General features: G+C 40.3%; 1 protein-coding gene across 1 annotated transcript; it reads left to right on the top strand.

The window, feature by feature from the left end:
* Positions 1-406: 406 nt before the first annotated feature.
* LOC140306792 (fibroblast growth factor 6-like) lies at positions 407-15,565 on the top strand. Its single transcript, XM_072385385.1, has 3 exons — positions 407-1,160; positions 1,709-1,812; positions 12,109-15,565. Exons 1-3 carry the CDS (start codon positions 815-817, stop codon positions 12,283-12,285), a joined length of 627 nt encoding a protein of 208 aa, XP_072241486.1. The 5' UTR covers positions 407-814; the 3' UTR covers positions 12,286-15,565.
* Positions 15,566-15,877: the final 312 nt, after the last annotated feature.

Consider the following 15,877-nt stretch of genomic DNA (forward strand, 5'->3'; position numbering starts at 1 on the left):
CTGGGGCCCTGAACCCTGATCTTTGCGGCTGATTTGCAGCGGGCGCCCCGCTGCTTCCCTGCTCCAGCTGACGTGTCAGTTCAGGCGTAGAAAAACATATTTACTGGGAAAAGTTCTTGAACGGCGGAGCAGAAGAAGTGGGACCACAAGAGCCCTGTCATTGCTCTCCGGTGACAAGTGGGCCTGTTTTTACACCTTCTTTCTAAATAAGGAAGCGTCCTGACAGACATATGACCACCGACCCAATTTGGGAGCAGCCCCAGTGCCCCCTTCACGTCCCAGGCCGCTAAACGCCACCAATAAGCGTTCCTCCCTTTTAGTCCAGCAGTGACAGGAGGCTGTCCCCCTCAACCCTCCACTGATTTGGTGTTTTTTTCCCTTGGCTACTCCTGTGTTACCCCAGCGGTGAAGTCAGCATGATGTCATAGGGATGCGAAAGCCTCGGCAAGGTTGAATCAGGGATTTTGGTGAGTGGGAGCCTGGAGGATTTATTCTGAACTCTTACCGAGAGAGAGACTGTCAGGGGAAGAGAGAGAGAAAGAGAGTGCGTGTGTGAGAGAGAGGGGCGCGGAGGAGCTGCAAAACATGGTAATCACCACCACCAACATCACCATCACCATCACTATCACCTCCAGCTCTGCCGCGCGCTCTCCCGTCTCCTCTCCTCCGCTGCACCGGGGCTTGCGTTTCATGCCCAAAGCCCTGATCTGCTCACCAAAAATAACCCCCAGCCAGCATGCCGAAGGAAGCAAAACAAGAAGAGCGGTATTTTTAGGGTCATTAATTTCGACCACGTGGCCCGAAGGTAAACCGGATGGCCGTTGCGCAAAGGCTCCTCGTCAGTATGTCCTGCGAGGCCGGCACGCCGCACTGGACGCTGACCGCGGTGGTTCTCCTGGGCTTTCTGCTGGGGATCGTGTCAGCGTACCCTTTACCGAGCAGCAGGACTAACGCAACTTTGCTGGAGAAACGATGGGAGACCCTGTTCTCCCGCTCTGTGCTGGGGATCTCCGGGGAGAAACCGGAGCTGAACTGGGAGAGTGACTATCTGCTGGGCATCAAAAGAGTGCGGAGGCTCTACTGCAACGTGGGCATCGGGTTTCACCTTCAGATCCTCACCGACGGCAGGATAAACGGTGTACATAATGAAAACCAGTACAGTGAGTTATTCCTCCACCAATCTAATGTAATAGACATAAAGAGAGACGGAGTCAATAAGCATGGATCTGCGGTGCGCGGGCTAGTCTACCCCCTCTATTAATTTGCATGACCATTTATCATCTGACTCGGAATTGAATTTCTTCCACGGCAAAGACACATCTATTAAAAACAAGTATCCATCAGCACTGAACACCTCCCTCCTCCCCAGGCTCAACCATGTCATGAATGTATGGACGCTTTTAGACACAACTTATTTTTACGCAGCCCCGTGAGGGCGGTCCACAGAGCCGTGCACGTCAATGCGATTACTGCGATTATTGCAATAACCAGAATGCGCTTAATTGGCGCGCCTGGATGCAAATGTTCGATGGAGTGAAAGATGCAGAACAAAGGCTCGGCATGCTGCGCAGCAACCTGCAAGGTTACACCCATAGACGCAGGGAGAGCCCAGTGCTCCAGTCACCATGATAAAACACCGACTTCTGGATGCGCGGTTGGTATTTCATGCATTTTTCACTCTAATGTCACAATTCTGTGTCTGCATCAGGTCTGATTGAGATCTCCACGGTGGAGAGAGGAGTGGTGAGCCTGTATGGGGTGAAGAGTGAGTTGTTTGTCGCAATGAACAGCCGTGGAAGGTTATACGGAACGGTAGGTATGCACAGTATTTCATTTATTGCCCAGCAATGTTGGTTAATTGACTCCTGAAGACGAGACTCTCTCGCAGCGTGATCCACATTTCGTGGAACGGCCTTTTTTTTTTGCTTCAAATGATGCGTTTAAATCCATATATTTTAATTCCATCAGGAATTTATAAAGCTCTATTTAAAGCAAGGCATGTTGGCTTATGGGTAAATAATGATGAGGAGAACAGATGCAGGTTTTAGACGTGGTCCTGTGTGTGTGAAGGTGGGAAACCCCCTGATGCCTCTAAACCTGTCAGCGGAACTGAAAATCGATTTTAACGGTATAGTGCTTATTGTGCGGGGCATAGAGCTCGCGCACACGTGGGAAGCAAAGGGCTCTGACTCCACACCACCTCCATAATCTCCCTGAATCTGGAGATAAATGTGAAACATGACAGCGTTTAGGTTTTGTTCTTGTGTTTCAGGTCTGACTGAGTAACACAACTGGTGGGATTAAGTTGTTTTATGTCTCTTTGGACAGTTTGTTGAACTCCTGTTTGCATTTCCTTTAAATTGTTGGACGTGGACAATAAAACAAACCATTATCTTTAAAGCAGGGGGGGGGAAATAAATGGCAGAAAATCTAAAAACCTTCTGGTTCTGTCCAGCTCTTAGAATTCGGTAAAAACAACCTGAGATAAGCAACATGGCGCATTACACCTTTAGTCATTTACCAAAAACAAAGCCAAAATACAGAAGCAGTGTGTAACAAACTAGAAGAACATGTTGTGGAGGGATATTGTTCCTCTTCTTTACAACTCTGCTGCAGTTCATTGAGCTTTGCAGCCTTAGTTCATGACTGCTCTGTGAAGGGTTTGGGTTCTTTGTCCTGTTTATGATCCAGTTCAAGCCAAGCTTTAGAGTTCAGTTAGATGGCCTCACATTTGATCCTATACTCTGGTAAGTGGAGGCTGCAGAATACAGAATACTTTGGTATCCAGAGGAGTTCATGGTGGACTCAATGACTGCAAGGTGCCCAGGTCCTGTGGCTGCAGAACCAGCCCAGATCATCAGCCCTCCACCACCGTGCTTGACAGCTGGTATGAGGTGTTTGTGCTGATCTGCTGTGTTTGGTTTCCTCCAAACGTGCTGCTGTGCATTAGGACCAAACATCTCCACTTTGCTCTGGTCTGTCCAAAGGACATTGTTCCAGAAGTCTTGAGCTTTGTTCAGATGCAGCTTTGCAAACCTAAGCTGTGCTGCCATGTTCTTTTTAGAGAGAAGAGGCTTTCTCCTGCAGCCCTTCCAAACAAGCCATCCTTGTTCAGCCTTTTTCTAACTGTGCTGTCATGACCTTTGACCTTTAGCATGCTAACTGAGGCCTGTAGAGTCTGAGATGTAGCTCTGGGCTTTTTCACCTTGGGGTGACCTTTAACCTTTAACATGCTAACTGAGGCCTGTAGAGTCTGAGATGTAGCTCTGGGCTTTTTCACCTTGGGGTGACCTTTAACCTTTAACATGCTAACTGAGGCCTGGAGAGTCTGAGATGTAGCTCTGGGCTTTTTCACCTTGGGGTGAACTTTAACCTTTAACATGCTAACTGAGGCCTGGAGAGTCTGAGATGTAGCTCTGGGCTTTTTCACCTTGGGGTGACCTTTAACCTTTAACTTGCTAACTGAGGCCTGTAGAGTCTGAGATGTAGCTCTGGGCTTTTTTTTTGTTGCAGTTTTTGACTGTTTATCTTAAATATTTTCCCATTTTCTCACTGTACGGACACCAAATAGTTTGGAAATGACCTTCTAAATGTTCCCAGATTTATGGGCAGCTGATGTCTTTCCTCCTTGGCTTCGTGTTAACTCACACCTCGATGCTCCAGAGCGGCAAACTGCCAAAACGTCTGGTTTTATAGAAGTGCTCACACTGGCTGATGGTCAGTAAATCCACTGGATTTGATTGATTCTCACCCCCTTAATTCCTATAAAAGCAGTGAGGCTGCACTTAGCTGTTCACATGCTACTTCAGCATTTTGGCTAAGTTCATCTTTTAAATAAATCTCTCTCAGGACGATAAAAACCGGAGAACCATCGTAAACCTTCTGTGGATTTATTTTAAATTTCAAAGAGGCATAAAGTATTGCTGAAGCCCCATTTGAAGATTTTCCTTAAAGAACAATTGAGTTTAATCAGTGGAGATGTGTTACTCTGATTCAGGCCAAACATTTTAATATCATTTGGCCAGAGATTGTTTTAAAGTATTTTATATAGGGCAGAATATAAGAGATATATATAAGAGCAGAAAGCCCCATATTGAATGTGTTCAGTAAGATGAGGTCATAATGCATTTGGTTTGGCATTTATTTGATGATTAGGTCTTTGTTTCTACTTTTCAGTGCTTCAGTAGATCAATAAATATCATTTTGGTGCAGTAATAAATTGAAATGCTTAAGTTTGACACTTAAAGTTTATCTTAACTGTTAAAAATGTTCTCAGTATGTCTTCCATTTGTTTTTATCCTGCTTTTATCATGCATATAAAATGTATTTGTGGAAGTACTGGAGATCTCTTCCTGAAGTCTTCAAGCAGCCCAAAGGCAGTCGTTAATATATATATATATATGTATGTAGATATATAAATAAATGTCCCTGGTGGTGGGACAGGTCATTGTGTTAAGTGGAGCTCTGCTGACACACGGCTGCTCATTTGCTCATTGTGTCGCACATATTTGACAGACAGAATGCGAGCCGGTTATCTGGCCCTGAGTGATGAAGTGTTAGCTTGTGAGCAGGCTGATGATCTGATAAGAGATTGAATTAGGCCACATGGTCTCTGATGGGCAGCTTTTGCTTTGCTTTGCTGCTGCTGCACGAGTCATGCACCGCCAACTCAGCACAGCAGAGTCATATTGTTCCGTTACTGTGGCAGAAAATGGGGAAGAAGGCGTCTTTTACTGTTTCTACAGCAGCTAAAATCTGTCTGGTATCAGCTTTGAGTTAAAACCTCATTTCCATAAAATCGGGGGTGCTCTGTAATATGTAATAAATTCATAATGACTGGTAAATAATTAAAATCATGCATTTAGCTTAAGTTTGAGCCGACAGAACATGTCAAATGTTGAAATCACTGTGAAAACACATGCTTTTAGAGAAAAGGAACGTTTCGGAGCACGTTAAATGATCTTTTTAGTGAAGGAGACCAGTTTTAGTGGGTCAGGACTGCAGGCCACAAAGCCGTGCTGCTGTCATAGCAACAGAAGGTGCTTTAAATCGATCATTTGGATAGCAGTGTGTGCTGATTCGCCCCCCCATACCATCAGAGAACTGAGCGCTGGTCAGTCAGAATAGCATCCATGCTTTAAAAAAAGGACATTTTATACTCTAACGGAACAGTTTTCTGCTTCATCTCAGCCGTTTTCAGGTGTCTGTGATCCGTTTTTAGCCGTTTTTATCGTAGAGTTGCATCTGGCATCAGTGTTTCTGGGTTCATCCGGAGATTTCCACCACAGAATCATGTCTGTTTTTAACAGAGTGCCATCTGAGGGCCTGAAGACCACAACGAGAGTTTTCTGCTTTGTCCAGATTTTTATGAATGATCGAAATATTCTGAAATCAAGCAGCATAAATGCAGAGATCCCCAACTTTCTTGTAATCTTATTTTGTGCCCACACAGAGCGGTGAAACCCTTTTTAGTTCTTTTCACTTCTGAAAACTATTCAGTGACCAACAGTCTTACTGAGCCGTCACCATTGAACCCCTTAGTTGTAAAATAGTTATATATATATATAAAATATAGTTTTCCACTTATTTGTTACCTCTGTAAAAATTACGTTCTTCCATAAAATGAAAAATATATTTATTCTATAGCATTTTATGTGGTGTATTCGTTCTATTATGAATCAACTATTAAAACAAGTGGTGACACACTTTTGCAGGCTGCCTTATTTGCATCATTGCTCAAATATAGATGAGCAGGTTGATGTCTGCTTTACTCAGGATGGCTGAACTGATCCGTTCAGTTTTATTTTACTTATGATTTATTACAATCATCAAGAAATGAACTGAATTGGATTGAATTTGACTACATTTAAATGGATTTTTGTTGAACTCTCTCTAAAATGCCATCAGATTAATTTAGTTGCTCTCGCTCTATATGAATAAAACTAACTGAACTCGACTGAATGTGCAGCTTTAAGCAGTTTGCCTTAGAAATAAAGGAAGGAAACGCAGGTAGCAGCAAAAGACTTTATGTCTGTTAGTTAAAAGTTAGAAACAAACTCCGACTGTAGCTTTATTTATGTGCGAGACTTCAGATAAGACAAGTTAACAACCAGATTCTGTCCAAACCTTTGAGCTTTTTCCATGTTTTCTCACTTAATGCTAACTTAACCGTCCCATATGGCCTATTTTCAGAAGTATTTATCATGTTTTCTCACTTAATGTTAACTTAACCGTCCCCTATGGCCTATTTTCAGAAGTATTTATCATGTTTTCTCACTTAATGCTAACTTAACCGTCCCCTATGGCCTATTTTCAGAAGTATTTATCATGTTTTCTCACTTAATGTTAACTTAACCGTCCCCTATGGCCTATTTTCAGAAGTATTTATCATGTTTTCTCACTTAATGCTAACTTAACCGTCCCCTATGGCCTATTTTCAGAAGTATTTATCATGTTTTCTCACTTAATGTTAACTTAACCGTCCCCTATGGCCTATTTTCAGAAGTATTTATCATGTTTTCTCACTTAATGCTAACTTAACCGTCCCCTATGGCCTATTTTCAGAAGTATTTATCATGTTTTCTCACTTAATGCTAACTTAATCGTCCCCTATGGCCTATTTTCAGAAGTATTTATCATGTTTTCTCACTTAATGCTAACTTAACCGTCCCCTATGGCCTATTTTCAGAAGTATTTATCATGTTTTCTCACTTAATGTTAACTTAACCGTCCCCTATGGCCTATTTTCAGAAGTATTTATCATGTTTTCTCACTTAATGCTAACTTAATCGTCCCCTATGGCCTATTTTCAGAAGTATTTATCATGTTTTCTCACTTAATGCTTACTTAACCGTCCCCTATGGCCTATTTTCAGAAGTATTTATCATGTTTTCTCACTTAATGCTAACTTAACCGTCCCCTATGGCCTATTTTCAGAAGTATTTATCATGTTTTCTCACTTAATGTTAACTTAACCGTCCCCTATGGCCTATTTTCAGCAGTATTTATCATGTTTTCTCACTTAATGCTAACTTAACCGTCCCCTATGGCCTATTTTCAGAAGTATTTACCATGTTTTCTCACTTAATGCTAACTTAACCGTCCCCTATGGCCTATTTTCAGCAGTATTTATCATGTTTTCTCACTTAATGCTAACTTAACCGTCCCCTATGGCCTATTTTCAGAAGTATTTATCATGTTTTCTCACTTAATGCTAACTTAACCGTCCCCTATGGCCTATTTTCAGAAGTATTTATCATGTTTTCTCACTTAATGTTAACTTAACCGTCCCCTATGGCCTATTTTCAGAAGTATTTATCATGTTTTCTCACTTAATGTTAACTTAACCGTCCCCTATGGCCTATTTTCAGAAGTATTTATCATGTTTTCTCACTTAATGTTAACTTAACCATCCCCTATGGCCTATTTTCAGAAGTATTTATCATGTTTTCTCACTTAATGCTAACTTAACCGTCCCCTATGGCCTATTTTCAGAAGTATTTATCATGTTTTCTCACTTAATGTTAACTTAACCGTCCCCTATGGCCTATTTTCAGAAGTATTTATCATGTTTTCTCACTTAATGCTAACTTAACCGTCCCCTATGGCCTATTTTCAGAAGTATTTATCATGTTTTCTCACTTAATGCTAACTTAACCGTCCCCTATGGCCTATTTTCAGAAGTATTTATCATGTTTTCTCACTTAATGTTAACTTAACCGTCCCCTATGGCCTATTTTCAGAAGTATTTATCATGTTTTCTCACTTAATGCTAACTTAACCGTCCCCTATGGCCTATTTTCAGAAGTATTTATCATGTTTTCTCACTTAATGCTAACTTAACCGTCCCCTATGGCCTATTTTCAGAAGTATTTATCATGTTTTCTCACTTAATGCTAACTTAACCGTCCCCTATGGCCTATTTTCAGAAGTATTTATCATGTTTTCTCACTTAATGCTAACTTAACCGTCCCCTATGGCCTATTTTCAGAAGTATTTATCATGTTTTCTCACTTAATGTTAACTTAACCGTCCCCTATGGCCTATTTTCAGAAGTATTTATCATGTTTTCTCACTTAATGCTAACTTAACTGTCCCCTATGGCCTATTTTCAGAAGTATTTATCATGTTTTCTCACTTGATGCTAACTTAACCGTCCCCTATGGCCTATTTTCAGAAGTATTTATCATGTTTTCTCACTTAATGTTAACTTAACCGTCCCCTATGGCCTATTTTCAGAAGTATTTATCATGTTTTCTCACTTAATGCTAACTTAACCGTCCCCTATGGCCTATTTTCAGAAGTATTTATCATGTTTTCTCACTTAATGCTAACTTAACTGTCCCCTATGGCCTATTTTCAGAAGTATTTATCATGTTTTCTCACTTAATGCTAACTTAACCGTCCCCTATGGCCTATTTTCAGAAGTATTTATCATGTTTTCTCACTTAATGCTAACTTAACCGTCCCCTATGGCCTATTTTCAGACGTATTTATCATGTTTTCTCACTTAATGCTAACTTAACCGTCCCCTATGGCCTATTTTCAGAAGTATTTATCATGTTTTCTCACTTAATGCTAACTTAACCGTCCCCTATGGCCTATTTTCAGAAGTATTTATCATGTTTTCTCACTTAATGCTAACTTAACCGTCCCCTATGGCCTATTTTCAGAAGTATTTATCATGTTTTCTCACTTAATGCTAACTTAACCGTCCCCTATGGCCTATTTTCAGAAGTATTTATCATGTTTTCTCACTTAATGCTAACTTAACCGTCCCCTATGGCCTATTTTCAGAAGTATTTATCATGTTTTCTCACTTGATGCTAACTTAACCGTCCCCTATGGCCTATTTTCAGAAGTATTTATCATGTTTTCTCACTTAATGCTAACTTAACCGTCCCCTATGGCCTATTTTCAGAAGTATTTATCATGTTTTCTCACTTGATGCTAACTTAACCGTCCCCTATGGCCTATTTTCAGAAGTATTTATCACGTTTTCTCACTTAATGCTAACTTAACCGTCCCCTATGGCCTATTTTCAGAAGTATTTATCATGTTTTCTCACTTAATGCTAACTTAACCGTCCCCTATGGCCTATTTTCAGAAGTATTTATCATGTTTTCTCACTTGATGCTAACTTAACCGTCCCCTATGGCCTATTTTCAGAAGTATTTATCATGTTTTCTCACTTAATGTTAACTTAACCGTCCCCTATGGCCTATTTTCAGAAGTATTTATCATGTTTTCTCACTTAATGCTAACTTAACCGTCCCCTATGGCCTATTTTCAGAAGTATTTATCATGTTTTCTCACTTAATGCTAACTTAACCGTCCCCTATGGCCTATTTTCAGAAGTATTTATCATGTTTTCTCACTTAATGTTAACTTAACCGTCCCCTATGGCCTATTTTCAGAAGTATTTATCATGTTTTCTCACTTGATGCTAACTTAACCGTCCCCTATGGCCTATTTTCAGAAGTATTTATCATGTTTTCTCACTTAATGTTAACTTAACCATCCCCTATGGCCTATTTTCAGAAGTATTTATCATGTTTTCTCACTTAATGCTAACTTAACCGTCCCCTATGGCCTATTTTCAGAAGTATTTATCATGTTTTCTCACTTAATGTTAACTTAACCGTCCCTTATGGCCTATTTTCAGAAGTATTTATCATGTTTTCTCACTTAATGCTAACTTAACCGTCCCCTATGGCCTATTTTCAGAAGTATTTATCATGTTTTCTCACTTAATGCTAACTTAACCGTCCCCTATGGCCTATTTTCAGCAGTATTTATCATGTTTTCTCACTTAATGCTAACTTAACCGTCCCCTATGGCCTATTTTCAGAAGTATTTATCATGTTTTCTCACTTAATGCTAACTTAACCGTCCCCTATGGCCTATTTTCAGAAGTATTTATCATGTTTTCTCACTTAATGCTAACTTAACCGTCCCCTATGGCCTATTTTCAGAAGTATTTATCATGTTTTCTCACTTAATGTTAACTTAACCGTCCCCTATGGCCTATTTTCAGAAGTATTTATCATGTTTTCTCACTTAATGCTAACTTAACCGTCCCCTATGGCCTATTTTCAGAAGTATTTATCATGTTTTCTCACTTAATGCTAACTTAACCGTCCCCTATGGCCTATTTTCAGAAGTATTTATCATGTTTTCTCACTTAATGCTAACTTAACCGTCCCTTATGGCCTATTTTCAGAAGTATTTATCATGTTTTCTCACTTAATGCTAACTTAACCGTCCCCTATGGCCTATTTTCAGAAGTATTTATCATGTTTTCTCACTTAATGCTAACTTAACCGTCCCCTATGGCCTATTTTCAGAAGTATTTATCATGTTTTCTCACTTAATGCTAACTTAACCGTCCCCTATGGCCTATTTTCAGAAGTATTTATCATGTTTTCTCACTTAATGTTAACTTAACCGTCCCCTATGGCCTATTTTCAGAAGTATTTATCATGTTTTCTCACTTAATGCTAACTTAACCGTCCCCTATGGCCTATTTTCAGAAGTATTTATCATGTTTTCTCACTTAATGTTAACTTAACCGTCCCCTATGGCCTATTTTCAGAAGTATTTATCATGTTTTCTCACTTAATGCTAACTTAACCGTCCCCTATGGCCTATTTTCAGAAGTATTTATCATGTTTTCTCACTTAATGCTAACTTAACCGTCCCCTATGGCCTATTTTCAGAAGTATTTATCATGTTTTCTGACTTAATGCTAACTTAACCGTCCCCTATGGCCTATTTTCAGAAGTATTTATCATGTTTTCTCACTTAATGCTAACTTAACCGTCCCCTATGGCCTATTTTCAGAAGTATTTATCATGTTTTCTCACTTAATGCTAACTTAACCGTCCCCTATGGCCTATTTTCAGCAGTATTTATCATGTTTTCTCACTTAATGCTAACTTAACCGTCCCCTATGGCCTATTTTCAGAAGTATTTATCATGTTTTCTCACTTAATGCTAACTTAACCGTCCCCTATGGCCTATTTTCAGAAGTATTTATCATGTTTTCTCACTTAATGCTAACTTAACCGTCCCCTATGGCCTATTTTCAGAAGTATTTATCATGTTTTCTCACTTGATGCTAACTTAACCGTCCCCTATGGCCTATTTTCAGAAGTATTTATCATGTTTTCTCACTTAATGCTAACTTAACCGTCCCCTATGGCCTATTTTCAGAAGTATTTATCATGTTTTCTCACTTAATGCTAACTTAACCGTCCCCTATGGCCTATTTTCAGAAGTATTTATCATGTTTTCTCACTTAATGCTAACTTAACCGTCCCCTATGGCCTATTTTCAGAAGTATTTATCATGTTTTCTCACTTAATGTTAACTTAACCGTCCCCTATGGCCTATTTTCAGAAGTATTTATCATGTTTTCTCACTTAATGCTAACTTAACCGTCCCCTATGGCCTATTTTCAGCAGTATTTATCATGTTTTCTCACTTAATGTTAACTTAACCGTCCCCTATGGCCTATTTTCAGAAGTATTTATCATGTTTTCTCACTTGATGCTAACTTAACCGTCCCCTATGGCCTATTTTCAGAAGTATTTATCATGTTTTCTCACTTAATGCTAACTTAACCGTCCCCTATGGCCTATTTTCAGCAGTATTTATCATGTTTTCTCACTTAATGCTAACTTAACCGTCCCCTATGGCCTATTTTCAGCAGTATTTATCATGTTTTCTCACTTAATGCTAACTTAACCGTCCCCTATGGCCTATTTTCAGAAGTATTTATCATGTTTTCTCACTTAATGCTAACTTAACCGTCCCCTATGGCCTATTTTCAGCAGTATTTACCATGTTTTCTCACTTAATGTTAACTTAACCGTCCCCTATGGCCTATTTTCAGAAGTATTTATCATGTTTTCTCACTTAATGCTAACTTAACCGTCCCCTATGGCCTATTTTCAGAAGTATTTATCATGTTTTCTCACTTAATGCTAACTTAACCGTCCCCTATGGCCTATTTTCAGAAGTATTTATCATGTTTTCATTAGTGTGGAATGAAAATAACATAAAAAAACATATAAAACCTGTTCTCTCTGTCTTTGTTCCCTGCAGACAGTCTTCCATGACGAGTGCAAGTTCAAGGAGAGCTTGCTCCCAAACAACTACAACGCCTACGAGTCTCTGGTTTACAGAGGATCCTACATAGCACTGAGCAAGCATGGCCGCGTGAAGAGAGGCAACAGGGCCACAACTGCCATGACTGTAACGCACTTCTTACCCCGAATATGATGAGAAAAACTGGCAATAACAAACTTATTTGCACATGTGGATTATTTCCCAGGTAACACAAAAACCACATACAAACATACACAGAACACAGAAGGCAACATGGACTCCAAAAGAAAGAAACACAGCTATATCTGACAGTATTTATTCAACCTTTATATGTATATTTGGGTAGCTTACTTTGTATTAGAAGTGATAGAAATGCCATTCTGTGCTGCTTTTATGAGTTTCATCATTTTGTGATGTGAAGGGGATAGAGAGGCATCATTTTTCATGGGTGCTTGCTGGATTTGGTCGAAGCCAGCGGATGACGGCTCATCTATTTGGAAATTAAATGGAGATGTTATTACCTCAAAGAACCCTATCCTGAGGAGAAGGTGTAGAAAAAGAGAAACGTGTGCATGAATTTTACACAAAGAATGTCTGTTTTACTTTAACGTGTTTAGTTGTCATCCAACCTTGACATTTCCCATCCTCATAATTTGATTGTTTCCGTCACTGTCAGGGCAACTGGAGCACCTGCGAATCAGCCGGTGCTTCTTCTTGCTTCGTCATGAGGTGGCTGTGCCTTGAAGTCTCTCCTGCAGCCCCCTTGCATGCGAGAAATGTGGCGCACAAGTCAGAAATCATCACTCCCTCAGACACCACTGGGGACTTCAGCCCAATTCCTCGAGGGTCTGAGGTTTCTCCTCTATTCTATTCCCATAATTAGATCAATTAAGTAGGTGAGACTCTATGCTGCACAGGATCCCCAGCTTTATTTTCACGAGTTTTGCAGCCGGATTGTCAGAGGAGTGTGTGACTGTGAACTGTATGTATGGATATGCATTTATTATAAGTATGCACGTAGATTTATTTAAGAAATGCTTAATTTCAACATTTTCTTTGGGTCATTTGAAGCGTCGTTGAGGGCGAAAACGTGTAGCAGAATAGCATAGACCTGACACTATGAAGCATTTATATTACCCCCACTTCTAAGGTGATGCACTCTGAGTTGTTGGTGACTCGCACCAGTTTATTCAACTTGACTTTCACACTAGTTTCATGATATCTGGCACTTAAAGTAGCGTGTTTACAGAGTATGTCACTGATTAGTCAACGCACTGTAAATATTACAGCCTTCGGCGTTAGTTTGACACAATCTAAATGTTCCAGTCGGCCGACAGAGAACCGGAGCAGTTCAGGATCCTGTGTGGATCGTTTAGTTTCAGAGTTTTAAGCTATTTATGCATTATTCAGATGGCGCAGCAGGGCTTCGTGTGAAAGAGGGAAAAACGGCGAACCAAAGGGTTCTTTTTCATTGAGGCTTTCTGTATGCAGCATTACTTGAATTCATGTAAGGCTCCTCTCTAAGATACTGTAATGTTCCACTGTGGAAACTCAAGGAGAGGACAGTAAAGATGGACTTAAATGGCGCTCTGCATGTGGCACTGATTGTTAGTTTAACTTGGCAAGGGCATGTATAATGTGTGGGTTAAATACCTGAGAGCCAGACTTGCGGCTCTTCGGTGGTTGATGTCAGACCATATGGTCAGCTAAGGGAATCTTGTGCATCTGAGCCATTTTTTTGTACCAAGGTCAGAGATGTGAGCGTCCTGTTCCCTCCGTTGCTCATGTTGGCATTTTGAGGCAACAGCTTTTATCTGTTGCTGAACAGCTGTTAGACTTTTAGAAGGGTTGTAATATGCAATGAAGGCACGAATGATTTTTCAACATAGTTATTAAAACCTTGTGATGAGGTGCTTTGAGCTTGATTTTCGTCGTGTTTTTTTTTACTTGGCCTCAAGTAAAAGCTGCAACCTGCTGAATATAATTCTAAGAAAGTAGCAAAGCTCCTCCTGTTATCCTATTTTTACCTCACGCCTTCTCTTGCATTACTTTTACGAAGTGACAAAAAGTCTGTGAGCCCCGGTTTACGCGCCCTTTAAGCTCCAGCTTCGGTCTCCCAGCAGAGACGAATCGAGTCTGTGTGCGTTTGTCCGCCTCAGCACACTCATGTCATGTTTTGTTTTTGCCAAAGTAGAAGATAGAGATGGTATCTGATCAATTTACCTTGAGTCAGGAATAACAGGGCATTGTCTGCTGTGCAAGCTGATGGAGGGAGGGATGGAGGAAGCCAGAGCAGATTCCATCCAAGGTGTGGTTTCAGCTGCTAGTTTTGTAGCAAAACGCCATGAAAACGAATCAAATGCTTCCAGAAAAAGGGAAACTTGAGTTAAATGTGTGATGGACTCAAAACTGTGATTCAAACAAGCAACTCGTAGCTCCCAGGACGTCGCGTATGTTCTGCTTTTTTTACATTTTGAAACCACCGATCATCGTCTTTGGGGGATTTTGCCTTGAGCATCTTATTAATCACTTTGACCGATTGGCCTTCATCGTATCACTCTGATTGGAAAATGATCACTTGTCATGATTTCATGACAAAAGGAGTTTATTTTTATCATTTTTCTCCTCTTCTGTTCGGGTGAAGTGCTTTTTTTCTCTTGCTTTCTTCAAAACAAGCTGAAAATGACTCTGAAAGTGTTATTTCTGGCTCATCGGAGGACACTGTCAGCACAAAAGTGACTTGAACTGTAACGTCACAACGGCGTCTCAAACTGTACGGGACAGCTGATAAGTTGACATCTTTGGGGGGGGGGGGTGCAGTTGATAGTGTCCACACCCACAGCAACATGGTGTCAGACTTTCTAACCGTGCCAGGAGACATTACTGTTGCCAATTCTACAACTTTTGCATGCTGCAGCAGCTGGAGAAGATAGTTAACGGTGAGAAAATATCACTTTTCAGCATCACTTCCTTAATTCCTCATTATGCATGTAGAGTTCTGAGTGGACTTGGTATGTCTTACCCCTTTGATTAAGGATCCAGTGTCTGGATTTTGCCATTGTGCTGGTTTTAAAATGTGTCGGTTCACAGGGAACTGGAGGTCTGTGGGCGGATCTGGGATCAGATTTGTGTGTGTGAGAGTGTGTGTCCCTGTGTGCCAGCAGCCTTTGTGTTTCTCTCTCAGTTTTCTATTCCTGCACTGAGGGGAGAGTGCTTCCTCTGAGTCCCCCTCCTCTTTTTTAACATATACCTCACCTTCTGCCTTAGTTCCGATTATTGAAATGATTGTAAATTAGTTTGAAACAACAGACTTCTCCAATCATTTGTTTCTGAAAAATATGATGACGAGTAAAATACTATATTACAAATGGTTTTCCTTTTATTTTTGTACGTATGTGCTGTGCACAGCAGTCAACTGTATTCCTGAGACGACAATAAAAGACGTTTTGTAAAATCTTTTGTGATTTAATTCCTTAAAGTTGTTTCATATTTACCGAATTATGCTAATTATTGTTGTAACTGTGGAGAAACTGTCCTAGTTTCAGAGGAAAGTTGTGCTATAACTGCTATAAGTCGGTATGGAGCGCCCTCTGCTGGTGAGAAAAGGAAGGAGGGCAACATTTTAAAGTTGAAACAAGCTGTTTTACTTCGGCCTTTTATTGCCTTTTCAGAGCAATTCTGTACTGGAGAAAACACTTCTGTATATTTTTATAAGAATCAAAGGACTGAGTGGTCGGCCGGGGGTTCATTCAACAAGTTACTGACA

Source organism: Leuresthes tenuis, unplaced genomic scaffold, assembly GCF_036924035.1.
Source record: "Leuresthes tenuis unplaced genomic scaffold, fLeuTen1.0.hap1 SCAF_5, whole genome shotgun sequence".
Classification (NCBI taxonomy): Eukaryota; Metazoa; Chordata; class Actinopteri; order Atheriniformes; family Atherinopsidae; genus Leuresthes; species Leuresthes tenuis.

Coding starts and splice junctions, on each gene's coding strand:
- LOC140306792 (XM_072385385.1), top strand. CDS start 815: ATGGCCGTTGCGCAAAGGCTCCTCGTCAGTATGTCCTGCGAGGCCGGC. Junction 1,161..1,708: donor ACATAATGAAAACCAGTACA/GTGAGTTATTCC, acceptor TGTCTGCATCAG/GTCTGATTGAGATCTCCACG. Junction 1,813..12,108: donor GTGGAAGGTTATACGGAACG/GTAGGTATGCAC, acceptor TGTTCCCTGCAG/ACAGTCTTCCATGACGAGTG.